The sequence below is a fragment of the Cyprinus carpio genome, chromosome A8 (genome assembly GCF_018340385.1).
Source record: "Cyprinus carpio isolate SPL01 chromosome A8, ASM1834038v1, whole genome shotgun sequence".
Taxonomy (NCBI): domain Eukaryota; kingdom Metazoa; phylum Chordata; class Actinopteri; order Cypriniformes; family Cyprinidae; genus Cyprinus; species Cyprinus carpio.
Genome location: NC_056579.1, coordinates 3,918,250 through 3,945,214, shown reverse-complemented (window position 1 = coordinate 3,945,214; position 26,965 = coordinate 3,918,250). Strand labels below are relative to the sequence as shown.

The window sequence follows — 26,965 nt, the reverse complement described above, 5'->3', positions numbered from 1 at the left end:
CCCTTCCATGCCAATAAAGAACTTTTATTTTTTAAGAGTGTTACCTCCAACTCAAAGCCAGCTCTCTTTAGCCAATAACTTTAATAGCAATAAACATTTGTTCTGTTTTGACAGGTTTCGTTCTCATTCAGCTTGTTACTGGCTAAAGACACAGCTATGTTAACCAATTATGATGGCTATAATTATAATGATTATACAACAATCAAGAGGGGCTTTTGGACGCTTTTGGACAGATGGCATTGGGTGTGCATAGTCTCTCCCATGCCTTTCTGTCCATTTGCATTCATTTATTGATGTTGTGGTTGCGGTGAGCTACATTGATACATTGGTTTGTCCTCCTCTTGCACAGATGCACTTGTTTCAGCTGTACCAGATACACATTACCATTCAGAAATTTGGGGTCAGTACGTTTTTTTTATGTTTTTTTTAAAAATAGTTTCTTAATCTCACCAAAGCTGCATTTATTTGATCAAAAAATACAGTAAAAATTGCAATATTATGACAACTTAAAATAGCTTTTATACTGTAATATATTTTAAAATGGAATTTATTATTATGATGGTAAAGCTGAATTTTCTGCATCAGTATATTTCAGAAATCATTCTAATATGCTGAAAAAAAAAACCTGATCCAAAACATTTGAACGGTAGTGTACTGTAAATCATAATGCAGATATAGAAAATACTGATGAGATGAATGTATAATGGTTTTAAGTCAGTGGTTCTCAATAGGACCCAGTTTTTATATTGGAAGTTTAAGTGGTGACCCAATATGATACCCAAATTGTTTAAGTAAAAAATGTCCTTAAATTCAAACATTACAATGTTGTAATATTTCCAAGAAATGCTAAGCCCCAACAATTTGTTAAATTATTAACTTGACAAATGCTAACCAATTTTCTTTTTTAAAGTATGATGCCCTCAACAGCCAATAATTCACCATATAAAGCACACTGTGGTCAACACAAACCCTGTGGGTCATATTTTCCTCACGTTTAGTAGTTTGTTCATGGTTTTTGAGGATTATATCATGCAGACACTCCATTTTTGGCTTCTCATTCTGTCTAGTGTATGAATTTGTGCCAAAATACTGTTGGATTTGGAGCTGGATTGCACACATCTTTGATGGCAAAAACAAAAGCATTTATTTTGCACTCAACTGTGAATGATTATATGGTTAGCTGCGTTTTATTATTTGTCTATGAGCATGATCAGAACAGACAACCTAATAGTTGAGAACCGCTTTATGCCCTGCCAGCACAAAATAATGATGGTATTGAGAGAAAATGTCCCGTCAGTGTGAAGATCAGATGTCGAGCGACAAAAAGGCATCCAGTTGCAAGTGTTTCAAAAACATGAAGTGTTTTAAAAGCCGATCTCCCTTTGATTCATCACATTCGGATAATTTGTTGCTCATACAAAAATTGTGAACAAAGAGAAAGGACTCCTAAAAAATCCAGGGAAAGTGGAAATTCCAGCTTTAAACAGAGAACAAAAAACACATTCACAACACACATACAATACCCACAATTCAACTCTACCATGGTGTGTCCAAGTTCAGGCAGGGTTGAAATCAAATCACAGTGGGAACTCATGGTGACGTTACAGTCCTTGCAAACAGGCTTTTCTTCTTGATGTTTTCACAGCAGTCAAAAATATCTTCTGTTGTTATGTAGTCCTCAGAAACCTCCTCGTGGGTTGTGCTCAATTGAGCAATTACCGTCCACTGATCACTAGAGACATTTCTGATGTTTCAGCATGAATAGTTTGTCACATCACTACACAACACAAAGGGATGAACAGGACGGGGATTCGGATGGTAGACGTTGATTCCTTATAGTAGCTATAATACAGCAACAATGGCAGCATCGAGAAACATTTTGCTGGTTCATTACGGAGAGATTTGCAAGCCCCGTCGTGGGGGATGTTTATTGTAGATCGAAGCGACTACCAAACCAGTTCGACTTGAAGATAGGGTGTCAAATTGATGCTGTATCTGCTTGCTCCACTTTTAATAGAGTCCAAAATGAAGGGTTGAGTATGTGTGCTGTCCATTCAGCCTAATTCTTTCTCCTTTTGTGTAGGAAAATTCTCAGTGCTGAAGCAAAATCCAGGAAAGGCTTTATCTGAGCCGCTGCAAATTATAATGGGCAGTGGTGCATTTTCTCACGGGCCCCTCAGTGAATTGTAGATATGTCTCCCATCCAGGCCCCTGGTAGTGGTCTGGGATACATGTATGCATTCTGTGAAAACAATTGAGAATGCATTAGATTTACACGACAGAGGTAGAATTGTATCGGGCACTTTTCCAGCACAATTGGAATGTACTAAGCATGTTGTTTACACCCAGACTCAATGCATTTAAACAAATTAGCTATTAAATGTGTTTAATTTGATAGCTTTCCCAAGATGATGTTTCTTGTGCAAACAATGCTTCGCTTTTAATCGAGCTAAGCTGTCTTTGACTCCGGTTGAAGAATCAATTAACTGTCACAACTATATATTCGGTATCTTTCTTCCTGCAGCCAGAAACATTTTTAAAAAGCATGTCATTTTCCAATTAACTTCTAGACGGCGTGTTTGTGAGATGAACGGTTCACTTAATGCGCATACACACATTTCAAACTCGCTCATCTTCATGTCGAGAGTAACCTGTGCTGTGAAAAGCTCTTCATGTTTAAAACTGATGAAATTAAAATGATCCCTTCTGGTAAAGAAGCTGCACATGCATTGCCATTTTACATTAAATGTGAGTTACCGCATGCATGCAAATCATCTACATTCTCTGCATCTTCTCAGAAACGTGAATACCGTTTGTTCTCTGGTTTAAAAATGTCCTTTCATCCAGCCAACAATCTTTTTTTGCTTAATTATGTGCCAAACGGAGGAGTTTACATGCTGTTTTTATTTTGCAGTGTTAGTTGAATATATGATATTCATTCTTTGTGAAGACACAAAAACAGTAGGGGTCTAATCTCTCAATAGCAGTGCTCCACAGAGAGTTGTAATTATTGAGCTTATGAATAAATCATATTTCATGTCTCGCAAACTGGACAGAGTAGAATTCAGATTGTCCTAGCTGAACGCGGAGAGCAAGGCGTACTTCTTGTAAGGTGAGTATAGACAGGGCATGACTTTGAATTGCCTATTTAGTTAATATTATTACACTAGAAACAGCTGTGGGCAGGAAACATAAATGCATAATGAGCAGAACATGTTGACATGATCAAGCGAATTAGAAAAGGCAATATCTATTCACACTAAGTGCAAATAACTGACCTTGAGTTATTGAAAAAGCTTTTTCCCTCCACCTACTATTGCTTAGGCAGTGTATGCTAAATACAATAGATTTTCACTTCAATATACACTATGTGAATGGCATGTCTATTTGCACTTTGTCTGAAAGGGATGATATGTGTTGCTATTTAAATTAGATGCAAACTTACACTTTATGTAAACGGCCATTGCTATTATAAAGGAAGACTGTATGTTTGTTTGAATATGTTTTCAAAGGGAATAGAAAGATGTCTTTGTATAATTCTTCTGTGCCCAGTCTGTCATTCTCATCACATTCTATTAACACCGCAAGCTTGCAGTGCAATAGAAAAAAGCATTTAAATACTGTGTGTGTGTGTATTAAACTCATTGCAAGATATAGTTTAGTACCAAATCTTTATATTTTAATAGAAATGAACAATGAACGTGTACTACAAAAAATAAATAAATAAATAAATAAATCAACACATCAAATGAAACCTTTAAAAGAATCATTGAAGGTCAAGTTGACTTCATGCAAACAAAATGCATACACAAGGGAAAATCTAGTCCTTTGAGTTTTCTTTGCATTTTAGTATCTATCTATCTATCTATCTATCTATCTATCTATCTATCTATCTATCTATCTATCTATCTATCTATCTATCTATCTATCTATCTATCTATCTATCTATCTATCTATCTATCTATCTATCTATCTATCGTTCTATCGTTCTATCATGTCATTCTAGCTATCATTCTAGCTAGCTATCACTTTCTCTTTTTCTAGTTAGCTATTGTTCTAGCTAGGTATTATTCTAGCTAGCTGTAATTCTAGCTAGTTATAGTTCTAGCTGTTGTTTTAGCTATCTATCTACTGATCTATTGTTGTAGCTAGCTGTCATTATAGCTCTCATTCTAGTTAGCTATTGTTCTGGCTAGCCATTTATATAGCTATCACTGTAGCTATCTGTCCCTAAAGCTATCATTGTAGCTAGTTATTTATCTAGCTATTGTCTAGTTGTAGTTCTAACTATCATTCTATCTGTCTATCTACTGATCTACCCCAGATAGCACACATTCATCTGCAAGATGTCGGTTAAAGATCATTTAATCTGGAACGCATCTGTTGTGTACAAACATCTGATAGACGTCTTTAAGATGACATCTGAAAGGAAACATCCTATAGACGTATTGCAGATTAGCAAACACTCTAAAAAATAAATAAATAAATAAATAAACGCCTTGCAGATGTAAATGCAGAAGTCAAACAGATCTCATATAGGTCTCATAGTCTCTGTGATGTACGTTTGCTATCAGGGATAGTTCTGGCTAACTACCATTCTTGCTCTTGTTCTAGTTAGCTTTCGTTCTAGCTAGCTATCTACTCATTGTTCTAGCTAGCTGTCATTATAGCTTGTTGTTAGTTTCTTTCTTTCTTTTATTTTTTTTTGTCAGGACGTGATGGGGAGGATAATAGGGAAACTAAATGTTGTGAGCCAGATTCAAACTTTGATTGCCCTTATACACCATTGCAGTGTGTAAGAGTATGTGTGTTTATTGTTAATCCTTGACTTCAGTTGTGTTTTCTTTTGATCTTGAGTTTTGAGATTTCTTTGATTGTAATAAACCATTCAGATCTCAAATAATCGCTAACCAGAGGACTCTTTTCACCGCTGTGGGAGATGCTTCACTAATGGCTTTTTAATTTGCACCTCATCAGTCCTGCAATAGAGTTTTCCAGATGGAGAATGGATAGCGCTCACCTTATCATTGATTAGTCTTCCTCAGAGACACTAAATGAGCCTGTCCATCAGAAGTGTTCATTTCTGTACAAAATAACACTTATTACAACCTTGACAATTCATGCATATTTTACGAGGTGGCTAATTCGTATGAATTTGTGTGACCGCATTCGTACAAATTCATATGATTTGTGCTAAATCGTATGTATTTTACGAGTTGCACAATTCGTATGAATTTGTACGAATGACCTAACCCCGCCCCTAAACCTACCCATCACTGGGGTCTAGACAAATCATACAAAATCGTATGAGGGAGGTTGTACGAATTTGTACGAATTAGCCACCTTGTAAAATAGGTACATATTGGTCGTGAGATAGCGTTGCTTATTACCATAATGCTATCTCTGGATCATTATAAATCTGCCTCTGTACCGCCTAACTGTCCTTTCAGCACGTCTGCACTCATGCTTGTTAACATGTGCGTTTGTATGCAAACTTGGCCTTGATTTATCAGCCCTGAATTTCTGTGGATTGTGAATAGAGGACAGCAGCTCTAAGAGAAGCCAGCCAAACACTGCAACACACAAACGTGAAAGCGTATAAATCTTGATGGCTTCTCCACCTCTCTGCCTGTACTGTAGAATCATGAGTCATGCAGTGATGCAAATTAACTGATGGGCCACATAAATTGTTATGATGACAAATAAAAACGTCAACATCAACACTTCGCCGAGTTTGAGCACATTTCATATAATGTGGCAGACGGCTGGAGTGAATCTAACAGTAAAGAAACACAAAAAAAAGTTATTGCCTTCATAGCTCAGGAGTCTTATGGAATATTTTGTCATGTATAAGTATTAGTGATTTGATATGTCAACATGCCTAAGATGTTTCTGCTAAAATCCCTTAGGGAGAATAAATAATACTAATAAACAAATCAATAGTTGAAATACAGTAACAGTATTGAGCTATTGAATGTGGATAGCAGCTTAGATAATTTGCTCTTGTGAGAAATATTTGAACTCATATTGACTCTAGGCAAATCTGAGCAGTTTGAGGCATATGTTGAGATCTGTTGTGAAACTCTAGAGGAGAGAGATTTTATATTCTGTGTTGTTGTTGTTTGTGACAGTTATATGACTTGGAGTGGCCAAATTTAGGTGTGATTTCTGCCACATTGTTTTAGAGAAGCACTTTATACTTGCAATAGTCTTGCAACTTGATCATAGAGGGGGAAAATAAAGTAAAATCTAGACAGGAGACTTCAGCAAAAATCTTCATTTGCTCTCTGTTTTAATCTCATTGTTACCTAGGAGACAATCTGAGATATGTGTTTTTTTTGAGCATCATATTTGATACATCAGGCTTTTATGGCTCTATAGTATGATATAGGAATATATGGAGCTCATACCTGAGGAGGAAAAAACACCTTAATTTCATTCAAAGGCCCAAACTGAGCAACAATATGCAATTGGGTGCAGAGCAGAAGAATCTTCACACAGTTCTTTGCTACACAATGACATCATAATTCTCAATTTGGCAGATGATGCCAACCCTGAAACAACATACAGAACTACTGTACCAAATCTTGCTATAAGTTTGATTGCATCATATAATAATTGCTGTAAATAGTGTTCATCATCTGTTTGATTACGTCTTTAATGGATTTTTCCGTACATTTCTGCCATATGTACATAATCTGACAGTCACCACTGATAAGCTACTACTAAATATTGTAGAAACTTAATTTTCTTTAAAGTTGCTTTGCAACGATCTGTATCGTAAAAAACGCTATAGAAATGAACTTGAATTGAATTGAATTTGGACATAAAAAATAAAATAATAATAAAATAAATATAAATATATATGGCTCTTTCATGTGAATGCTCTTCATTTACTTTCATGCACTATATTCCAAGTCTTATGAAGTCAAAGGAAAAGAAAACACTTATAATCGTCCCTCTAAAATTTTCATCAAGCCTGTGTTTATGCCCGGATTCAAGGATGGAGCCATATGACAAATCATGTGGACTACTACCAGGGTGATTTTAAGGTCTATAGAGCCTGACAGATGTAGAACATGTAAAGAGATGTGTAACAATTGAAATTCCTTTGGGAAGGAATGGCAGAGGAATTCCAATAACAGAATGTGACAAGAAAAAAATGCAAGTGCAATCAGACCTATTTGTACCTAGTTTATTTTCACATTATTCCAATTTGAATCAGATCCCAGAGGTGACTGCGTATATGTGTACACGACATTTACATGCCCACCCACAGTATTCACTCATACTCCCATCAGGTAACATGGAAAACTGCGGAGTGAAATGAGCATGTAGGTCATGCAACAGTTTCGTTTTGACGGCTGTGATTGCAGTATGCAAATGCACACTCAGAGGGGTTGTAAGGTTTTGGATCTGTTTAATTGTCTCTATTACTAGGAGAGCGACTTTTATGTGTCAAATGTTGGTGATTGCAGAAAAAGAAGAAGAAGAAGAAAAAAGACAAGCATCTGCAGGGAGGGATGACAATGTCTTCTGGCTATTGTGACATTCTCAGAGAGGAGATTTCAAGAAAAAGTAGAACTGTGCTTTTAAGTGCCCCTTTGTACATTATAAAAGAGGGCATAATGTGAAACAGCTTGTTAGCTGAATAACCGAAATCAGGTTAAGTAAGTTCCACAATTGCAGCCATGCTGATAACTGAGAGAGAATTTTGAACTTTTTAAGATGTATATTCAAAGCTCTCTGCAGTAAAGACTTCTCTTTTACTTGCTGATTAGACTCTGATTCTGTTTCTTCAATGCTGCTTGGATTTGGAAGCTGGCTATATGTGGAAGGGAATACTAGCATGCTACATACTGTGCAGTATTCAATGCATAATGCCTATTAATAGTGAGTAAGAGTTTAATACAGTATGTGACGTTGCATGTTTTAGGTAAGAACATGTTAGGCAAAACCGACAGGCCAAAAAAAAAAAAAAAAAAAAAAAAAAAAAAAAATATATATATATATATATATATATATATATATATATATATATATATATATATATATATATATATATATATACTGTATTAAACTCTTATATATGTTTTTAAATGCATTAGTTAATTGTAAGATTTTGGCATTGTTGACTACTTTTAGCCAAAAATTTAAATATGTCAAACCTGTACGAGTGTCTTTCGTCTGTTGAACACAAAAGAAGATATTTTGAAGAATGCTGGTAACCATGCGGGGGCAGGGGTACTGTTTGGTTACCAACATTCTTTAAAATATCTTCTTTTGTATTCAGCAGACGAAAGTTGATATTACTTGGACGGTCAAATTGAACTGTTAATAAATAAACCTAACTTCCATTTTGTTAGACAAACTCTGTTTTAAAGGTGATTTAACTATTGAGAGTAGAAAAAGCTGTCATTACATAAAGTCAATTTTTAGGCCATTGAGGATGAACAACCTAAAATATTAAATGGCAAGAACTTTATTGTCAAGTTTGGTGGTGAGGGTCCAACTAATATGCTTCGGAGCATGCTCAGTTTGATCAGTGAAGATGCACTTGAATAGTTTGTGTTTTTTGGTCACTGCATGGCCACTTAAGATGATGTATATTTATTATTCAGAATTAACAGCTGTTTTATCGCTCTGTTGTGTTGTTGATTAAATCAAGTCACCATTACTGGCATTAGTGTTCTCTTTTGTTTAGTTTCTTCTATTATAATAAGTATCTTCTTTTTTTTTTTAATTTGGTGTATATAATATAAGCAACACTACATGACGTTTGCCATTCACTCAACAAACTGATACGCAAGGTAAGTTTTCTTAATGTCTGATGTTTTACAGTCACAGTATTCAACATAATGTGCTCTTATATACTGCACATTTTGCCAGGTTTTGTTGTAGGCCAACTGGTAAATGTGTTTTAGCCCTGCATATTCAGCTAATATTTGGTCATAAAATCCTTATTTCATCTGTGGAACACAAAAGCACTTTGTCCTAGCTTGGCTTTTTCATGCAATTAAAGTTAATATGGACACTTTAGGCCTGCTGAACTCCAAAATGACAGTGAAAGCACCACGGAAGCCCCACCAAGCTTCAAATGACTTGAAATATAGTGTGTTGCCAATTTAAATGGCTTTATGGTGTTTTTTTTTAAAAGCCTTTTTCTGATAGTATCCATCTTTTATTGAATGAAAAAGAGCATATCCAACATTCAGAAACAACTTTTTTCATTTGTGTTCAACAGAAGAAAGAAAACTAAAAGAGAAGAGCTGCAAATACGAGAATTACCTTTCTGTTTAATTAGCCACTGGGTCAAAGGTTCAGGCAAGTTTTTCCTTTCTTTTTTGAAGTCTCATTGTGGTGTGATAAATGGACTTAACATCCTGCCTCACAGTATGTTTTTAATCTGCACCTTTAATCCAAGATGGATTCTGCTCTATGCTTCTCTGCTCACTTTAATTTCCTCTCTCACTCCTTAAAGAGTGTTGAGAGAGAGAGAGAGGAGACTGCAAGGGCAGTAATGAAGCGATTGTGCCAATGGATTTCTCTAATAAAGGGAGGACTTCCTCTGACCCCCTGAGCTCAAGCGTCCCTTCAGCTCTACACCTCTGCTGTCACACTGTGAGTGTTTGTGTGTGTGTGTACATGCATATGCGCATATGCCGCAGTTCGAGAAGGCATCCACTTTCAGCTGTCAGGGCATTAACTGTCTATCTTTAACTGATGGAGGAAAATGGAGGAGGAAAAACAGAAATAGTTGCATTATGTCAATAGGACAGGAGAAGCGAGAGCTACAGTGAGTAAATAACAAAAGCACTCCTGTTTGGTTAAGAATGAGGTGCACCACACTGCAAAAAATTATATTCTTTGAACTCTTTGAATCTACTTAATTTGAATCTTAATTGGATAGTTCATCCAAATATGAATATGAAATAATAATTTACTCACCCTGGTGTTTTTCATTGCTATAATAATGATGGTTAAATTGAACTGATTTGTATGCAAACACTTAAATTTCACTCAATGAATTTTCATAATAATTAAGTTGTAATACTAACTTATATTTCTACTTCAGTTCTTTTTATACATATACAGTAAACCTCCTCAGAGTTAATTGTTCTAGCTGACTAACGACTTGAGTTCATGGTCACCAATTAGGTTTTTTTTGTTTTTTTTTTGGAGGTAAATGATGCTATGTGACATATTGTTACAGTTTACAAGCTGTTGTATTGACGTCTTTCTATGGTTGAAACACGGATTGAGCGATTGCATTAGACAGGATATGAATTCTGGTAATTTGTTCTCTTTCTTTTATTATACCTCGTTCATGTTTATTTCATGCTGTAACTGGCATTAAAGTGGTGATCTCTCACTCCGCATTAAACATCGCCAAAATGTTATTTATTGTTTAAATATTGTAATAAAATGGACAAAATTTGAAATCTGAGACTTTGTTCCATATCAAAACTAACAAAGCACAAATCAAAGCTTATTGTGATTTATTGGACTACATTAGAATAATTTAAACAACACCAGGGTGAATAAATGATGACTTGATTTTCATTTTTTGGGGGAAATCATTTTACTTTTCAAGTAGGCTACATTCTTTTATTTTCTTCAGTTATGTTTAGATGTTGTACTGGAAAACAAGACAAAAGTATGAAAGTCTATTTTTTTTCAGTGCAGTTCCTCTGAAAGAAAAAGTTGTCTGATCCAATGAACAAATATTGATAAAGTTTTCTAGATAAGTTGCATCAAATATTTCAAAGGTGATTTGCGTTTTATTTGAGACCATTCTTGGCAAGTGAACTAAATATCCTCAAAGCAGAACTGCTCTTTATCTGGGTTATGTCTGTGAAATGATCAACTCTTACCACTTTTAAACATATTAAAATTCTAAGTACAAAGTCTGCGCACAGTTCTGCAATTTTCTGTGCTTTCTTTATAAGCACTCACAGACTGGCACTGCTGTGCAATTACTGTGTTTAAATGGTTAGGCTATTATTGTGTTGTGAACTACTTCCGATAAAACACCCCTAATCAGCACGTATAAACAAAATGAACTGTGGTTTGTAGTTTTTACAGTCAGACAGTTAGTCTCTTACCAAGTTTGTGGTTCCTGGACAGAATAACCTCTAATATGAAAAAGACAGGTCTAAATGGGAATAGGTGGAATTTGATAGCGAAGAAGTTGAAAATGACCCTACAATATATTACAGATGGAGGAGGGGTTGAAAAATTAAAGGGTTACCCGTTTGGAACGACATGGGGGTAAGTGAATAATGACAAAATTTTCATTTTCGGATGGAGTATCCCTTTAAGAATGCTTGATGACATCAGATGCATATTAGTTGATTTTGCTGATGACTGTTCAAAAGTTTGGGGTCAGCAAGAAAAAGCAACACTTTTATTCAGCAAGGATGCATGGAACAAACAAACAAACAAATAAATTTTAAATAAATAAATAAAATAAATAAATAAATAAATATTTGCAAAAAATGTTATTTCAAATAAATGCTGTTCTTTTGAACTTTATATTCATCAAAGAATCCTGAAAAACAGTATCATAGTTTATGTTGTTATTTTGAAAAAAATAATAATGAATGAATAATGAATAAAAATATTTATTAGTTTGCACAATTGTTTTTTGCACTGATAATGAGAAGAATTGTTTCTTAAGCAGCAAATCAGCATATTAGAATGATTTCTGAAGGATCATATGACACTGAAGACTGGAGTAATGATCACAAGAATATTATATATATATATATATATATATATATATATATATAATTTTTTTTTTTTTTTTTTTTTTTTTTTTTTGAAATTATATTCAAATAGAAAACAGCTATTTTTAAGTTGCAACAACATGTTTACTGTTTTTACTGTATTTCTGATAATATAAATGCAGCCTTAGCTTAAAACAACTACAACAAAACTTACCAACTTTTGAATCTTTTTTTTTTTTTGCAATAATTCATTTTTTTGATTCATTTTAGATTTTATAACTTTCAGTGGAGTCAGGTTTGATTTCATATTGACTTTAACATTGCTTTTGATCCAAGTAAATACAAGGATTGTAAGACTCTGAGAAAGAGTGTGAGACTCAAGAGGGAGGACGGAAGCACAGTGTAGGATCATCTGTAATGTTTTATTCTTCTCACACACATGATACGCAATATTCTGAGGTGATATGAATGGCTTCTTCAGGATATGACAAATGTGAAGACACTTAATATTCCTCAGAATGCTACACATTTTATATGACAGTTATGAGTCACCTAACCCGACTGCAGATTGGACAGTAATTCCTTTTAAAATATGAAATATGATACAGAAACACTTTTTTTTAAATTTACATTGATCTATCTGATTTGATTATTCACAGCTCATGAAACAAATCCCTTCGCCCTGCAGTGGAATCCATTTCCCATGTAATGCACATACAAGTAATATTAGCATCTTCGCTCTGATCTGTCAGTCTGCAGGCACCTGACACAAAACACACATTGCTTTCTCTCTCAGAAAATGCTGCAGGCTTTGAAAAATGTGCCAACTGCTGTCTATTAATACACTTTGTCTATTTACTGTATCTCACTCATTTATCCTGTTTTAAGATTGCTAATAAACGTGATGCCTGTGTAAACACCATCCTTGGCTTACTCCTGGGAAGAGCTGCATGTGTGCATTTTAATTTGGAGTGCAAATTTAGAATAATTATTGTTAGGCCTGTTTTGTTGCAGGAAGTGATGGAGTTATCACTTAACTGATACTGTTGTTGCCTAAATGATCAGCATCAGCCACAAACACAATCAAAACTGTTCACAAAGATTCCTAGTCTTGATCAATATTTGCCAGTATTTTAAATCGAAAATGTACATATAGAGAAAAGAAAAAAAGAGAGAAATTTTATTTTGCATGAAGAAAGTTTTCTTAATTATTATATTTTATTTGTGGGTTCTAAGTTTATGCAGACTTTTGTACTGCCTTTAATTAAAAAAATAAATAAAAAATAAACATAATGCATTATGGTAATTCACAATATGCATTGTTTCAAAGCAGCTTTACAGACAATGCATGTGTCTACATTACAATTTAGAGTGAATGTTCTGTATAAATGCATTTAATTTTCATACAAATAAAGTTCACAATGCAAATGGTTCTAAAATGTGCTTAATTTTCTTTTTTCTTTATGATTCCTTATTTTTTTATGACTCTGACATGTTCTCTAATTCACTCAGTAAAAAACTGAGATTTGTTCTAGAAAAGTTATGTTGTGACAACCTGCTGGATATATACCTTGCTTGAAATCTGACCTGCTGTTTTCCATGAAGAAATGTGTATTTGGTCTAAAACAACGAGGCCAAATTTGTAACTCCATGTGCATTTTACTTCATGGTTCTGGAGGCAAAGTATCCTTATCAGAAGCTAAAGCAAACAAGCAAGTATCCCCTTAGGAACCTTCAGCAGGGATAATAAAAATGAAAAAATAAGCGATTTCATGCTGCGATTAGAAGTGTGAAGCCGAGGTGGAAGTGCCATTGACAGGAAAACAATCTTGATTATTAGGGTCACCAGAAGATTGAAAAAGTTAGTCACTCTACTGAAGTACAGGTAGAAGCAAAGCTTGACACAGGGTTTATGCCTTTCAAATTCAAGATGCCTGTTCCAAAGGTTGTCCTAATGAATCAAAACATAAAACAACGACAGCTGGTTTTGAATTGGGAACTGTCAACTGCACGGGAGATCGACTGAAAAATTAGCACATGAACAGCATGTGAATATGATGTTTATGCAACCACAAAATTTATTCTGCGGATGGTGTTACAAATCAGTTTCAGAACAATTAGAGTACTGATCCTAAAATACTTGAGGCTCCTAAAAAAAAAAGAAAAAAAAAAAAAAACAAAAAGTTTAAGACCAATTTTTTTGTATGGATGGATGGAGAGATGAATCATGTAGTTTATTGGTCCTGAGGAGTAATATAAGCTCTAAATGCCTTCAGCAGGATGCATATGAGCATATGCCACACTGTATATTTCTATAATTTGGGAGCTTTCAAGACTGGTGGGAAAATGATTGACATCTTTATGAAACTATCAAGCACAGTAAAATGTGACATTCTCTGAATGTCACACATCAGCACTTGGAGACAAGCCAGTAGCGTCACTTTCATCATTATGGTGACACGAGTTAAGGCAGTGACTCTCAGCTGGTTTCACTGCATTGAACATCTAGAATAGGATAGGAATAGGATGATTTACTGTTTTGGTTAGTGTAAATGTCTTTTTTAAATGCAATGGTTTTATTCTTTCAGCAGACATTTACCTTGTGTAGTTTTGTGTACGTGTATTCATGCATATTCCCATATTGGCATCTGTGTAATTTGGCTATAATGTAATATACAGATGAAATTGTGATTGGATGGGAAGTTTTTTTCCCTTCCTTTTAATAATCCTGTTTATTGCTCTGCACTAACTGTGCATGATTATGTGGTTAGTTACATTTTATTATGGTTGTGAATCCATTTTTATGCCCGCAAATTAATTAAATTAAATTATTTATGCTAATTAATCTGTCAGATGGATCAGAATTGATTGCAAATATCTGTTGAGAAGTTATCAAATAAAAATTTGCACTTCAAAGCATTTAATAGACAAAAAGTAGCTTTAGAAGTCTATATATTGTTACATGCATGTATACTGATGTTTAGTTATATGGAAATAAAGGATAGAAACTGACCTAAAGTTCAATTCATTTTACAATGTAGTCTTCATAGCTTTTTATGTAGGATACATTCATTTGCACTGACATATTTTGTTTGTTTATTTATTGGTTTTGTACACATTTGGCTGTTGATTTGTATTTTGCATTTACATTTGGTTTCATTCTGATTTACAGTGTTTTTAAGCAGACTCAAAAAAAAAAAGGGAAAGAAAAACCCTTGAATGGATACTTTATGCTTGAATTTCCATGTTGATCAGAAAATGCCTTATTATGGAGTTTACGTAAATATTATAGGGCATGATAAATTGCATCACATTTTAAAATAATTACTCACAATAAATAAACATGTTAAAATGATAGGCCTAATTTGCCTTTCCCCCCTGATTGCTGTGACCATTTCAGTATAATGTAATCCAATGTAATGCATGCAGAAAGGTATTTCAGCCTGAAAAATACAGCGAGGATTTGATAGATACTTGCATCCTCACATCTCATCCCATGTGACCTACTATTGCTGTGATTTTCTCTTGGGATGGGACAGAAAGCCAAACTGGGTACAATTAAGGCGTGTATCCTCCCCATCAAAAATGTCATGCATTATCTGGTTAGGTTTGTAAAAGCTTTTATTAAAGTTCTTTTAATTATTCTGCATTACTCTGCATTACTCTGCTCATTAAATGTCAAAACTTGAATATGTGATGACCCGTTGTAACAAAGATGTGATCAAAAGGAACAATGTAGCAGCCCCAAGCAGGAGTTAAAAGTCTAGGCAATAATTTGAAGGTGATGGAAAACATGAATATGTACACTGATTTCCAACATCTGGTACTTATAAAGGGCATGTAGTCATGCAGCAAAATGCATCTAGAAAAAAAAATGCTTTGTACAATAAAGCTCCATAATTTAAGTACATAATTATTACTGAACTTTATTTCCGTTCCTTCTCGTCCGAAGATAAAAACAAGGCTTATAATGACTCACAATAACATCATTGTGAGTGTTGTTTCGTGTCATGAAGGCTTTGTTTCTGTAAGGTTATATACAGATGACACTACTCTGCTAGGATTGTTAACTATGAGTTAGGTTTAATTGAGGGAGACCATCAAGTGAAAATTTTTAGAGCTGGTTGCAAAGCACTTAAGGGTTGTATATTCAAATAAAATACTAAGATGGGTCAAAGGATGTACTTGTTTACAACTCTTACGCATTACTTATCAGTGTGAACCAAGGTAGCAGAATTTTAACCTGTGTCCTATTGAACACATGCCCTTCCCAGTGTGCCACGTCTCCAACAACTCTAACTTAAAGGAATAGTTCACTTAAAACTAGTGACTCAATTGGATTATTGTTATTTATTTATTTAGAGGCTCAGGCGATGTCTAGTAGTTTGACTTTTGCATCTGAAGGAGGAGGACGTGATTTTATTGATTTTATCTACTTGATTGGCTTCTTGCAGCTAAGCAAACTTTTTCATGAGCAGATAGACAGGTAGATGGTGGGTAGAAAAGTATATCACAGGGAGTTGCTCCATTGCCTGCCACACTTAGACACATTTAATTTTCACTGAGCAGCCACAATCCCTTTAAGCTGATGTGAACCGCCTACTTCTTTTCATAATACTGACTAACATCCTGTGTGGTGTTGATCATAAGGGCTGTGGACTGTTTAAAATCTTACATAGGGGGTGCTCTCAATTCGAGGACTGGCCAAAATGGACAATTTTGTCATTATTTAAATGATGAGACTCTTATGTTTTTATTTTTTTTCATTGACAATTCATAGCAGCCATGTTTGTCAAGCTCCAAAATTGAGAAAACCATAAAAGCTCATACAACTTGTATTCTTTTCAAGTTACTGCAAAAGAAGACTTGGAATATAGTGCATGAGTCAAATTACGTCATGTTAATTTCATAAGGGGAAGGGGTTGTCCTTTTTACAGCTTGATGGATGTGGTCACTGAACTATCGTTGTATGACAAAGTCTTTGTGTGAAGATTCTTCACATGTCTCCTTCAGAGATTTTTCCTACAGAAAACAATTAACAGCATGTTTGGAATGACTTGGTGAGTGACTAATGAGAGACTTTTTGCTTTTAGGTGAACTATTCCTCTACTCATGCAATTAAATGTGAGCAGTTCAAAGATGTGGTTCAAAGGAATGAAAGGAAGAAGGAGAGAAGGTTTGCAGGCAGTCATGCTCTTAAAAGGTTTACCTCTGACTCCCTGGTGCAGAGAAATCCTTTTTTTTTTAGCGGTAGGTCATACCTCGCACTCTCTGGAGCCCGAGATGGTGCAGGTGCACGCCCCATTAACCAAAGAGTCCATGGTCTCGGCATTGGCATGGTTGTAGCTTAGATAATACTCTTGCAGTTGAGAGTTGATGTTGTGCTCAGGCTCTCGAGTCTTTTTCCTGCGCTTGCGTCGAGTGGAGTGCTGCTGGAGTTGCCTCATGCTGTTAGGGTATCGTCGCCACGACACGTAAATCACTAATAGGATTAAAGACACGGAGAGAAATAGGGCCACGCTGCCGGCGATGATCTTATGGAAGGTCATATGCTCAAACTCGGGTTCGGGGGTGAAGGGTATGCTGCTAGGTGTTACTGTTAGGGGTGGTAGGAATTCATTGTTGGACTGAACAGGAAATAAAACCTTTGGGGTGAGTCTTTGTACATGGGTTACTTGAGAAAGCTGTCTAGTTGTGGTGCGTGGGGTTGTAGTGGCGGTTGTGGTTGGCTTTGTTACGTAAAGAGTTGTCATAGTAGTAGTCAGAAGAAGAGTTAATTCCGTGGTCGGTTCCACAGTGAATATCTCCTCACACACTGAGTTGTTCCTCACTGCATCCATGACTCTTTCCCCCTGAAGGGATTTGGGAGTGCTGCAAATAATGCTGGCATCTCTAGTTCCCCTGAAGTTTCTCAGCCAAGACACCAGGGGGCAAATACTAGAGCTACAGTCCCATATATTTCCTGCCAGGTTGATAGTGCTAATGGAGATCCATGATGAAACAACTTCCTGGGACACGTTGCTGATCTTGTTAGACTCCAGACTGAGCATATGCAAGTTGGGCAGACACCTAAAAATAGCAGGATCCAAAACTTGAATTTCATTGCCTGATAGATCCAATTTCTGTAAAGTGTGCCAAGTCCAAGGCAAGCCTTGGACAACCGTCCGTATGCGATTCCACTGCAGATAAAGCGCCTGCAGATTTAAAAGGCGTGGAAATAGGAAAAAGTTAATCCTGGAAAATTGATTGTGCTCAAGGTGAAGTTCTGTCAGCCTGAGCAGTCCCAGAAAGGTCGTACGAGTTATAGTCCGTAGGCGATTGTAACCCAAATCTAGAAACTCCAGGCTTCGACATTCCATAAAAGTACGGACAGGGATGGTTTTGATGTTGTTTGATCGCAGGTGAAGATTCTGAAGCTTGCGTAGTCCATGAAAATGCCCCGGCATCAAGTCCTGCAGCTGGTTGTAGGACAGGTCAAGGTTGCGAAGATTTGGGACAGTCTCAAAGGTGCCGTTTTGCAACTGCACGATCTTGTTAGAGCTTAAGATTAGTTCCTTTAGCCTACGAAGTCCCTGGAAAGCCAGTCTATCCACTACACTGATGGAATTGTGGTCCAGGTAGAGCCAGACCAGCTGGTTGAGGTGAGCAAACTGGTAAGGTAGCAACAACAGGAGGCTGTTGTACCGCAGGGACAGACCCTGGCACCCTAGAGAGATGTTCTCCGGGACTTCTTGAAAGGCGCCAGACTCGCAGTAAATAATCTTGCCTTCGCAGCGGCAACTCACAGGGCACATCCGCTCCCCCTTGCTGAGCAGCAGGAGAACAGAAGCATGGAGAAGAAAACATGACAGGCGCCCTTCCCAGAGTAAGGGCCCTGTGGAGAGACACGGACAGAACACAGACAGACATCATTTGAGGTCAGTTTTAGCATTCACTCTAGAGAGCACAGGTTTGCAATTGACAGAGTGGGTGCGCACATCCATTATGCACAGCCTCATCTTTATCATCAAGGAAAAACGATTTATGATTGTGATGGGGATGGATAGGTGTGCTGAGTGGTTTCAAGCTATTAAGACGTAATGCATAAAATCAAAAAAAAAAAAAAAAATGCACTGGGGGCCCTCTAATTGAATATGAGGATTCGAGTGGAATTATCCATCATTTACCGCTACACCTTTTATAATGTACCCTGGTTTTAGCCAAAATGGAAGCGAGTGGGAAGCGGAGAAAGTGTTTTAAATGAATGGAAATCAATGAGATCCACTTATCAGAGCGGAGCTAATCAGCATACGTCTGACATATGCACGGAACAGTTTGTCGTTTCTTGTACACCCCCTCAAAAGATTTAACTAGTGTTGGAGACTAAAAATAGCATTCACAATCTATGTAGCTCAAAGCAGCCAAACACTGAATGCATCTTAAGCTTCAAGCTAAATTAAGTATTAGAGAAAGGCAACATCAGGGTCATCCGTCTCAAAGTTTGCTTGTATCATTAACAAGTAACATGACAAATAAGTTTCCCACTGTTCTACTGCTTTACGTTGATGCTTCGACAAGAAGAGATATGCAACAGCAATGGGGCATACCAAACAGTTTACACAGTCATCAATTTTATATAATAGTGTCCTATTGGGGCAGTAAATATGTTTCATCCTGTGACTAAAGGCCAGTCACCCATCTCCTGCTGACTAGTTATTGGAACAGAGAGATGGCATTGAGACCACTTTGCTTCCCTTAGCAGCACAGATCATTAGCGACATGCAGGGGCGTAAATTTCACTAACAGTAGGAGGGGACATTAAACATAAAATTTCTCAAGAGCAATTTTTGAAAGGGACACAAATAATAGAGCTAAAATTGTACTTGTAAGGATACGTATACACAGGAAAGCCTTACTACTTTTATTGTACTGTAGCAGGGAGACCGTGCCAAATTAGAAAACTTCATGCTGTTGTGGTTGCATCGAGATAGTGGTCATGTCCGTTGTAGACATTACTATCCATCAGGCAGTTAACGATATTATTGCTAAAATAGCGGACTAATCGAAAAATACATTGGCATCATCTGTATTAAAGAGAAAATAATCACTTCATCCGATGTTTAAGTGAAAAAATAGCCTTGACAGCCTTATTTACTGGAGTTTCACAACTATTGACTTTTTCTCACTCACCGGACTTGTGTGTGTAGGTGATGCAGGGTTGCCAGATTTTCAAAAAAATACCCCTCAAAACTAGCCCAATCACATTTTGAGGGGGGGTTCTCCGGTAAAAATCGTGTTCCGGGGGGTAAAACACAAGTTTTTTGGTGGGCTTCCACTGGTAAAATTCGCATTCAAAGAGCTAAATATCACATTAGGAACGTTTCAACTCACGGAAATTAAAAAAAAAAAAAAAAAAAAAAAAAAAAAAAAAAAATGTGACAACTGTGGCTACGTTTACATGCACAATTTTTGGTTCAATCGGACTGCATTCATTTCAATTGATGAATCTGATTGTAGTGTTTACATGAACACTAAATAAACTGATCGGGTTGATGTTCGCATTTATATGTCACAAGCTTCAAATCTAAATTTTTTTTTTTTTACATGTGTGCACTGCACAAATATAGAGTTTCTCACTGTTTGTACATAATAACCACTCTCTTACATGGTTTCTTTATTTGTTTTTAACAACAGAACAAACATATTTATCCATTTATGTGTAAATATACATATAAACAGCTGTGCCTTGCTGCTCATATTTATCACGCAAAAAAAAAAAAAATAGGGTTGCCTGTGGATGAGTATCCAAAACAAGGACTGGTGGGAGGTTGTCCTGCTCCACTTCACAGTTGCCGAGTGAAAGGAGAGTTTATAATGATAGGACACACATTTATACAACACTTTATTCAAAAGGAAGAGCCACTTGTTCCGCACGTCATACGTCATTACGCTATTTCTGCGTCATTGCACATGAGCAGTCCTTTCAGTTTCGTTGTTTAACCCGATCGAGTGTTTACATGCACTCTCAATTGTATTAGAAAAGGAATAAACCACCCCCTTCAATCCCAACTAAATTTAATTCCGATCGAGCTCAATCGGATCGATTAAGGTGTTTACACAAAGGTTTTTTAGTCCGATTGAGCCGTCAATCTGATTACAAACGTATTATTTGGTTGCATGTTAACATGGCCAGTGTTAAACTAGCCCAATTCAATAGGAAAACCTTGGACTTGGTAACACTGATTGATGTAAAGAGGAAATTAGGCATTTGGACCAAAGCACTGTGAGGCAATGGAGGGGGAGATTTTTTTGCCCCGTTTCTGTTGTTTTACTACTTACAAAGTTCTTTAAAGTATAAAACATTGTTATTTACAATACACGGCATGGTTTTTAATCATATTTCCCCACCCCACCCCAGATTTCCGCCTATGGCGACATGTCACATGAAATGTCTTAATGGATAAAGACCCATAAGTATGTGGTTAATCTTCAAACATGAGACTTTGCAACCAAGCAAGCTGGCTGTATTCCCTACTGGCCTTTATATAGAAAGAAGACAACATTTTATAAGTAATTATATGACCCATTAATACTGCACATTCTTTTAATTGGGGACAAAATATTCAATTAGAGCAGCACTCCCACTGAGAAGTGGATGGGTTTTTCTTGAGGATATTTCATGAGCAGTGGGCTACTCGATGGATTTAGTACATTTTCTACTGCTTGTTATTAAACTAGTACAACGGGAAAAAATCTTTATCTAAAAAAAGGCTGCATGTGAACCTAAGCAATCAATCTCCACGTCTGGCTGTTAAAGAAATCAATGAGCAAATTAAACCTTAGAGAGTCATTAGAGGTTTAAGATTTGCAGAGCTGATTTGCTTAATGTTTTCCTCTCACTTAACTGTTTAAAATCAAAAACAGATAAGGATGTTTTTAAAAGCATAGCTGCCCAATGTGTTTATTTTTTTTAGCTTTGCTGTGCTTTAACTATCCGCATGCTATGTTGATTTTTGATTTAGATTTTCTTGAATTAGGCTAATTGAACTCAACATGAAATCTAAAATTGATCTGTTTACTTTTAGTCTTAATTTGTGTTTGTAATGTTCCATCAAAACACAATAAGTTTTGCCACAATTAGGTTTATACACTTTCATTCATAAGTTTGGGGTTAGTAAGATTTTAAATGTTTTTGAAAGAAGTCTCTCATGTTTATCAAGGCTGCATTTATTTGATCAAAATACAGAGAAACACCAAAATATTATTACAATTTAAAATAATTGTTTTCCATTTTAATATATGTTAAAATATAATTTATTTCTGTAATGCACAGCTGAATTTTCATCAGCCATCAGTGCCACACAATCCTTCAGAAATCATTCTAATATTCTGATTTATTATCAATGTTGTAAACAGTTGTGCTGCTAAATATTTTTTGGAACATGTGATACTTTTTTTAGGATTTTATTTATTTATTTTTTTTAAAGAACAACATTTATTTAATTTTTCTAACAATATTTTCTAACAATCTTATTTTTTACTATCACTTTTTATTAATTTAACACGTCCTTGAGGAATATAGGTATATCTATATATCTGTCTATCTATCTATCTATCTATCTATCTATCTATCTATCTATCTATCTATCTATCTATCTATCTATCTATCTATCTATCTATCTATCTATCTATCTATCTATCTATCTATCTATCTATCTATCTATCTATCTATCTATCTGAAATGTATCCCAGTATGGAACTAAAACAGATTGCAAACATTGCTTCATCTTTTGTTGCTCCCTGTTTCTTACCTCAATGTCTCACTATAGAGGTCATATAGTTATGATCTGATGGATGCACAAGATGACATGAATAATTTACTGTAGAACTATGAACTTTTCACCTGTGTCACCAACACTTTTTAACAGACACTTTTTTGGGGAAGCCCAAAGAAAACAAATTGACATTTGAGACACTCGTGTCCATGTTTCTCTGGTTCAGAAGGCCATTAACAGGGCTTTTGACATCAGAAAGGTTGAGAGAACGAGGGCTGCCGTCTCCCTTGGCAAAAAGACAAGTTGATATTTCAAATGAATACTGCAGTGTTCTATTACCCTGACATGGAGAGGAATACCCGGGCTGGACTATGAAGGAGATGATTAAGAAACAAGTTGAATGCGATGAGGGTTTGAAAAATAATGTAGCAAGGTAACAAACCTAATAAAACAAAGTGTGGCAGACAGGCCACATTTATCCAGTTCTTCAGGTACACAAGAGTATTTACATCTTTGGTGCTAGCATATAAAGCTGTCTTTTTATCCAAAGAACATAACTAACCAACAGAGCTAGAAATGCATCAGATGGAGAAAGGTCAAGAGTTACTCTAGAGTAAGCATTTGTTTTCAAATTAGAACTGTCAATTGAATTTAGTACAATTGATTACATAAAATATTTTTTTAATGAATGCATTATCTTCAATTGGGAGATTCTGTTAGCTAATATTGATAAATGCAATCAATTTGAAAATGATTAATTACGTGGCATATCATGCAGTGAATTCAATTAACAAGTCGATTGATAGGTCTAGTTTAAACTCTGAAAGATGTTGCTTGATGTCATGCTTTGTGGTAAATTAACTTTCACTCGAGCATCAATTCCCAGTCCACAGAATGAGTTCCCAACATTTTCCAATGAGGTCTATTAAAGTTTCCATTTTTCAGACTGTCTGTCCAAAGGGACTTCCCTTCCCAATGGACTCCCCTCACAAGGAGTTTGCTGTGCTTTTGTTTTGCGTTTTGTTTTTTTTTTTGTCATAGTTTTTTATTTTTTGGGGTATTGTTGATTATTATTTTTTTATATTGTGTGATATACGATCATAAGGAAAACCGATCTGATTGAAATATAGGCCAAACTGTATTTGTGAAGGGCAAACTAAACCTTGCCTGAGGAAAATGTGAAAACATATTGTGGTTCTGAGAACATCATTATTTTTGTCAGTGTTAAAGCTGAAGTTAACAAGTATTCAACCCCATCTGTTTTTTGTGCATTTATTATAGCTCAACTATTGCACTAAACGCCAAGGTCATGGGTTCAAATCCCACAGAGGATACATGCTTATGGAAAATATACCTTGATTGCACTGTAAGTTGTTCTTTTTCAGCAACCCATTTTGTTTCAGTAGTGTGAATTATTTAGTGAAATAGCATATCCAATGCCACAAAAGGGTGGGACTTGCATTTCATAGTAAAATAGTGTCATTATGTGAGTTTGCAGTGGGTTGTGGAGGACTACTCCCTCCTGAAACACTCACTTTTGAGGAGGCTTTGAGGACCGGGACATGGAGGCGTGAAGGTCAAGTTCACTTCAGAGCGTCCCTTCTAATCCCAGTCGAAAAACTGCTTTTTAAAATCCACCATTACTTGCTATCATTGTTTATTTTATAATTACATAAGCTGTATTTCCTACACTCTCGGAAGAAAGGCACAAAAGCTGTCATCGGGGTATCACCTTTTCAAAAGGTACAAATATGGACCATTTAAGTACAAATATGTACCTTTTTTAGATTTTTGTATTTAGAAATGTTCATGGATGAATCTCTAGTAGTAATAATAATACTAATTATAACAGGAACATATTACATAAAACATGCTGACATTTAAGTGTTTACCAAATGAATAAACTGAATAGTGGCTTTTTCTACAGCCTAGGCAAAATAACCAGTCATGGGAAACTATATAAAGCTAGTTTGATTTTGCATGACTGGAATATCAAAATATTCTTAATGTGCTTGGATGTGTGCCATATGGGCAAGCCCTCCTTTGCCCTGGAGTCCTTAAGATAATGCATTTTGATAAAAATATTAAATTAGATTATTCTTGATAGAGCATACAGTTATCAGCTGTTGTTTTCTCATAGTTACTCTGGAACACATTAAGTGTACACTCACATTAACATATCTGTGGTTTGAAAATGAATTATTCATGTCAACATACTTCATTCAACACTGTTTAGCTCTGAAATGACTCAAATGGAGTATTTGTTAAAGATTTTATCATAGTATGATCTGTAGCTCCACGCATGGGAATTCTCTGGTTTTCAGGTGCAGTTTCTGTAGGAGGACCTCACATGCTCCTTTTATAGGTGCTTGGAGTTCTTCCAACGTTTGGTTCAACATAATAGCAGGCTTAGCTCAAAACTGATCATGCCTTGGCCATACATTTTGGTTTTAAGCAGGTTCTTGTTTCTAATTGACTATATTTCTGAATCATATTGATTAAAGACATTGAATAAAGCTCAAAACCCATACTTGGAATCATTTATGGAACTAATCTAAAACAAGTATGTTAGAAGCTAATTGTGACATCAGTGAGTCTGGGGAACATGCAGAACTTCAGTTCTATATACAGTACAGTAGTTAGTGATCTATACTGAGTATGTAACTGCAGGACAGACATCTATTTGTACCTTGTTCAGAAGCAGCATAAAGAATCAGCAGTGTCCACAGATGGAGGCTCTCTAATACACAGCCTTAATTGATTATAACATGACCACTGATTCAAATGATGATTGAGGTGCTTGAGGATTTCAGTGGAAAGCACAAGGAAATTTAACATTATGAAGCCCAGCAACTGCTGAGTGCAGCCTAGTATGCAAAGACACAAAAGGCAAGGTCTTTCATTTTCCATTGAACTGCCAGCAAAAGACCAATTACAACAATGTAAAAAGCCTCTTTCCATATGATTCAGACTTATCATTAAGCATTTCTAAGCATTTAATAGGGCCGTTGACAGGAAATACTTTTTGGGAAGTTGATGTCTTGATGTGTGCCATGCAAAAATCTAAAGTAAGATTGTGGTCATTATTTTAATTATTATAATGCATGCAGATGTGAGACTATATGGATGTTTATCAGCATTTTTGCTCACATTTTTTAAGGGAAAAAGTCACCTTTTTGGATTTAACAAGGTAGGATGGTCCTGCTATGTGGCAAATGCTTATAATTAACCAGTAAAGACAAAAGGATGACAATTTCCTAAAATGATTATAGAATAAATGCACCAAGACTTATAGATCTAGAAAACGCACATCTACTGCTGCACGCGTTACTGTGGGCAACAGCGCTTTATGTTCTCACTAAAGAAAAAAAGATTATTTGTCCGTTTATCCGTGTCCATAATAATTAGAAAACTACAAAACTGAAGTCAGTTTTGAAGACAAACACAAGAAAAAGAGATGCTTTTGTTATTATATTTGTTGCATCACGTTATTCTTTTAAACTGTATGATAAAGGTTCATATTTAAAAGTCCAGAAGCATTAACGCTTTCCCATTTCGGCTCCATGTTTCACCATAAATTACAAGGCGTTTGAGTAAATGCGTGTGTCTAGTGATGAATGATCAGGAAGGTGGAAAATAACATGACTGAAATCAGGAACGGAGAAATTGATTGCCCATCGAAATGCATACAAAACAAACGCACGGGCACAAATCCATAATGAACAAACGCGTCAAAACCACACAATTATCGCATTTGCAACAGATGATTCAAGTTCAATAGTTTGCATGCGCTCCGAATGTGAAAGACTGTTTGTCATGCCATTACGCACTTAAATGCGAGAACACGTTCATTTAGCAAACCAACAGAAATGTTTCTTTGCTTTATGCTCTTACCCATGACACTGGTTCTGCTCCAGTTGAGTGTTAAGAAGATGATTCACTCCAGAAATCTCTCTGCGCTTTTTGGTGATGCTGAAGTGCAACTAAATAAAGGCGTCGGTTTATTGAGCGCAGTTGCGCGAGTCAAATTGACAAGCATAACTACCAAAAACCGAGATGATAATTCAGGTTACCAATTCCCAAGATTATTAAATCGCGAGATGATCACGTTAAGATGCAAGCGTGATGAATAAGGTGAAAAAACAAAACGAAGAGAAGTTTCATCAGGCGGTAAAAGACTTCGTGATCCATACTGTCGCTGTGAAAGGACTAGGGATGCTGGAATCTTCGCGATGCGCGCAGCTTCAGCACCGGTGAGTCTGAGGGACGTGTTGCACCTGCTGGTTACAATAGCGATTCAGGAGCGTCGCGGATGGACGGCAGCGATCACGCGTCACGCGTCTGGGGGTGGCTGTGGTTTAACGATTGAAGATCTGCGCTGGTAGCTGATAGGCTGCATGTTCCCAACTCAAGATACCTGTAGATAATCGAGACTGACACAATATGTACGTTTTCATGTTTCACTCATATATTGGTTGAAAT

At 36.0% G+C, this 26,965-nt stretch overlaps 1 protein-coding gene and 1 long non-coding RNA gene across 3 annotated transcripts in view; one reads left to right on the top strand and one right to left on the bottom strand.

Moving 5' to 3' along the window:
* LOC122145895 overlaps positions 1 to 26,965 on the top strand; it is a 121,617-nt gene that overhangs the window by 34,916 nt on the left and 59,736 nt on the right. The gene's annotated exons all lie outside the window — the stretch shown is intronic.
* On the bottom strand, positions 563 to 26,965 carry lrrtm4l2 (leucine rich repeat transmembrane neuronal 4 like 2). Of its 2 annotated transcripts, none has more exons than XM_042761653.1 (3): positions 26,378 to 26,965; positions 16,991 to 18,603; positions 563 to 2,242 (listed from the first exon to the last, which is right to left on the bottom strand). In XM_042761653.1, the coding sequence occupies exons 1-3, from the start codon at positions 26,379 to 26,381 to the stop codon at positions 2,177 to 2,179; spliced, it is 1,683 nt and encodes a 560-aa protein (XP_042617587.1). In that variant the 5' UTR covers positions 26,382 to 26,965; the 3' UTR covers positions 563 to 2,176. The 2 variants fall into 2 exon arrangements, with proteins under 2 accessions (XP_042617587.1, XP_042617588.1); XM_042761654.1 differs by having other exon boundaries at positions 16,939 to 18,603; positions 26,378 to 26,964.

Coding starts and splice junctions, on each gene's coding strand:
- lrrtm4l2 (XM_042761653.1), bottom strand. Junction 2,243..16,990: donor CGGGCTCCAGAGAGTGCGAG/GTATGACCTACC, acceptor TTGTTTTCACAG/AATGCATACATGTATCCCAG.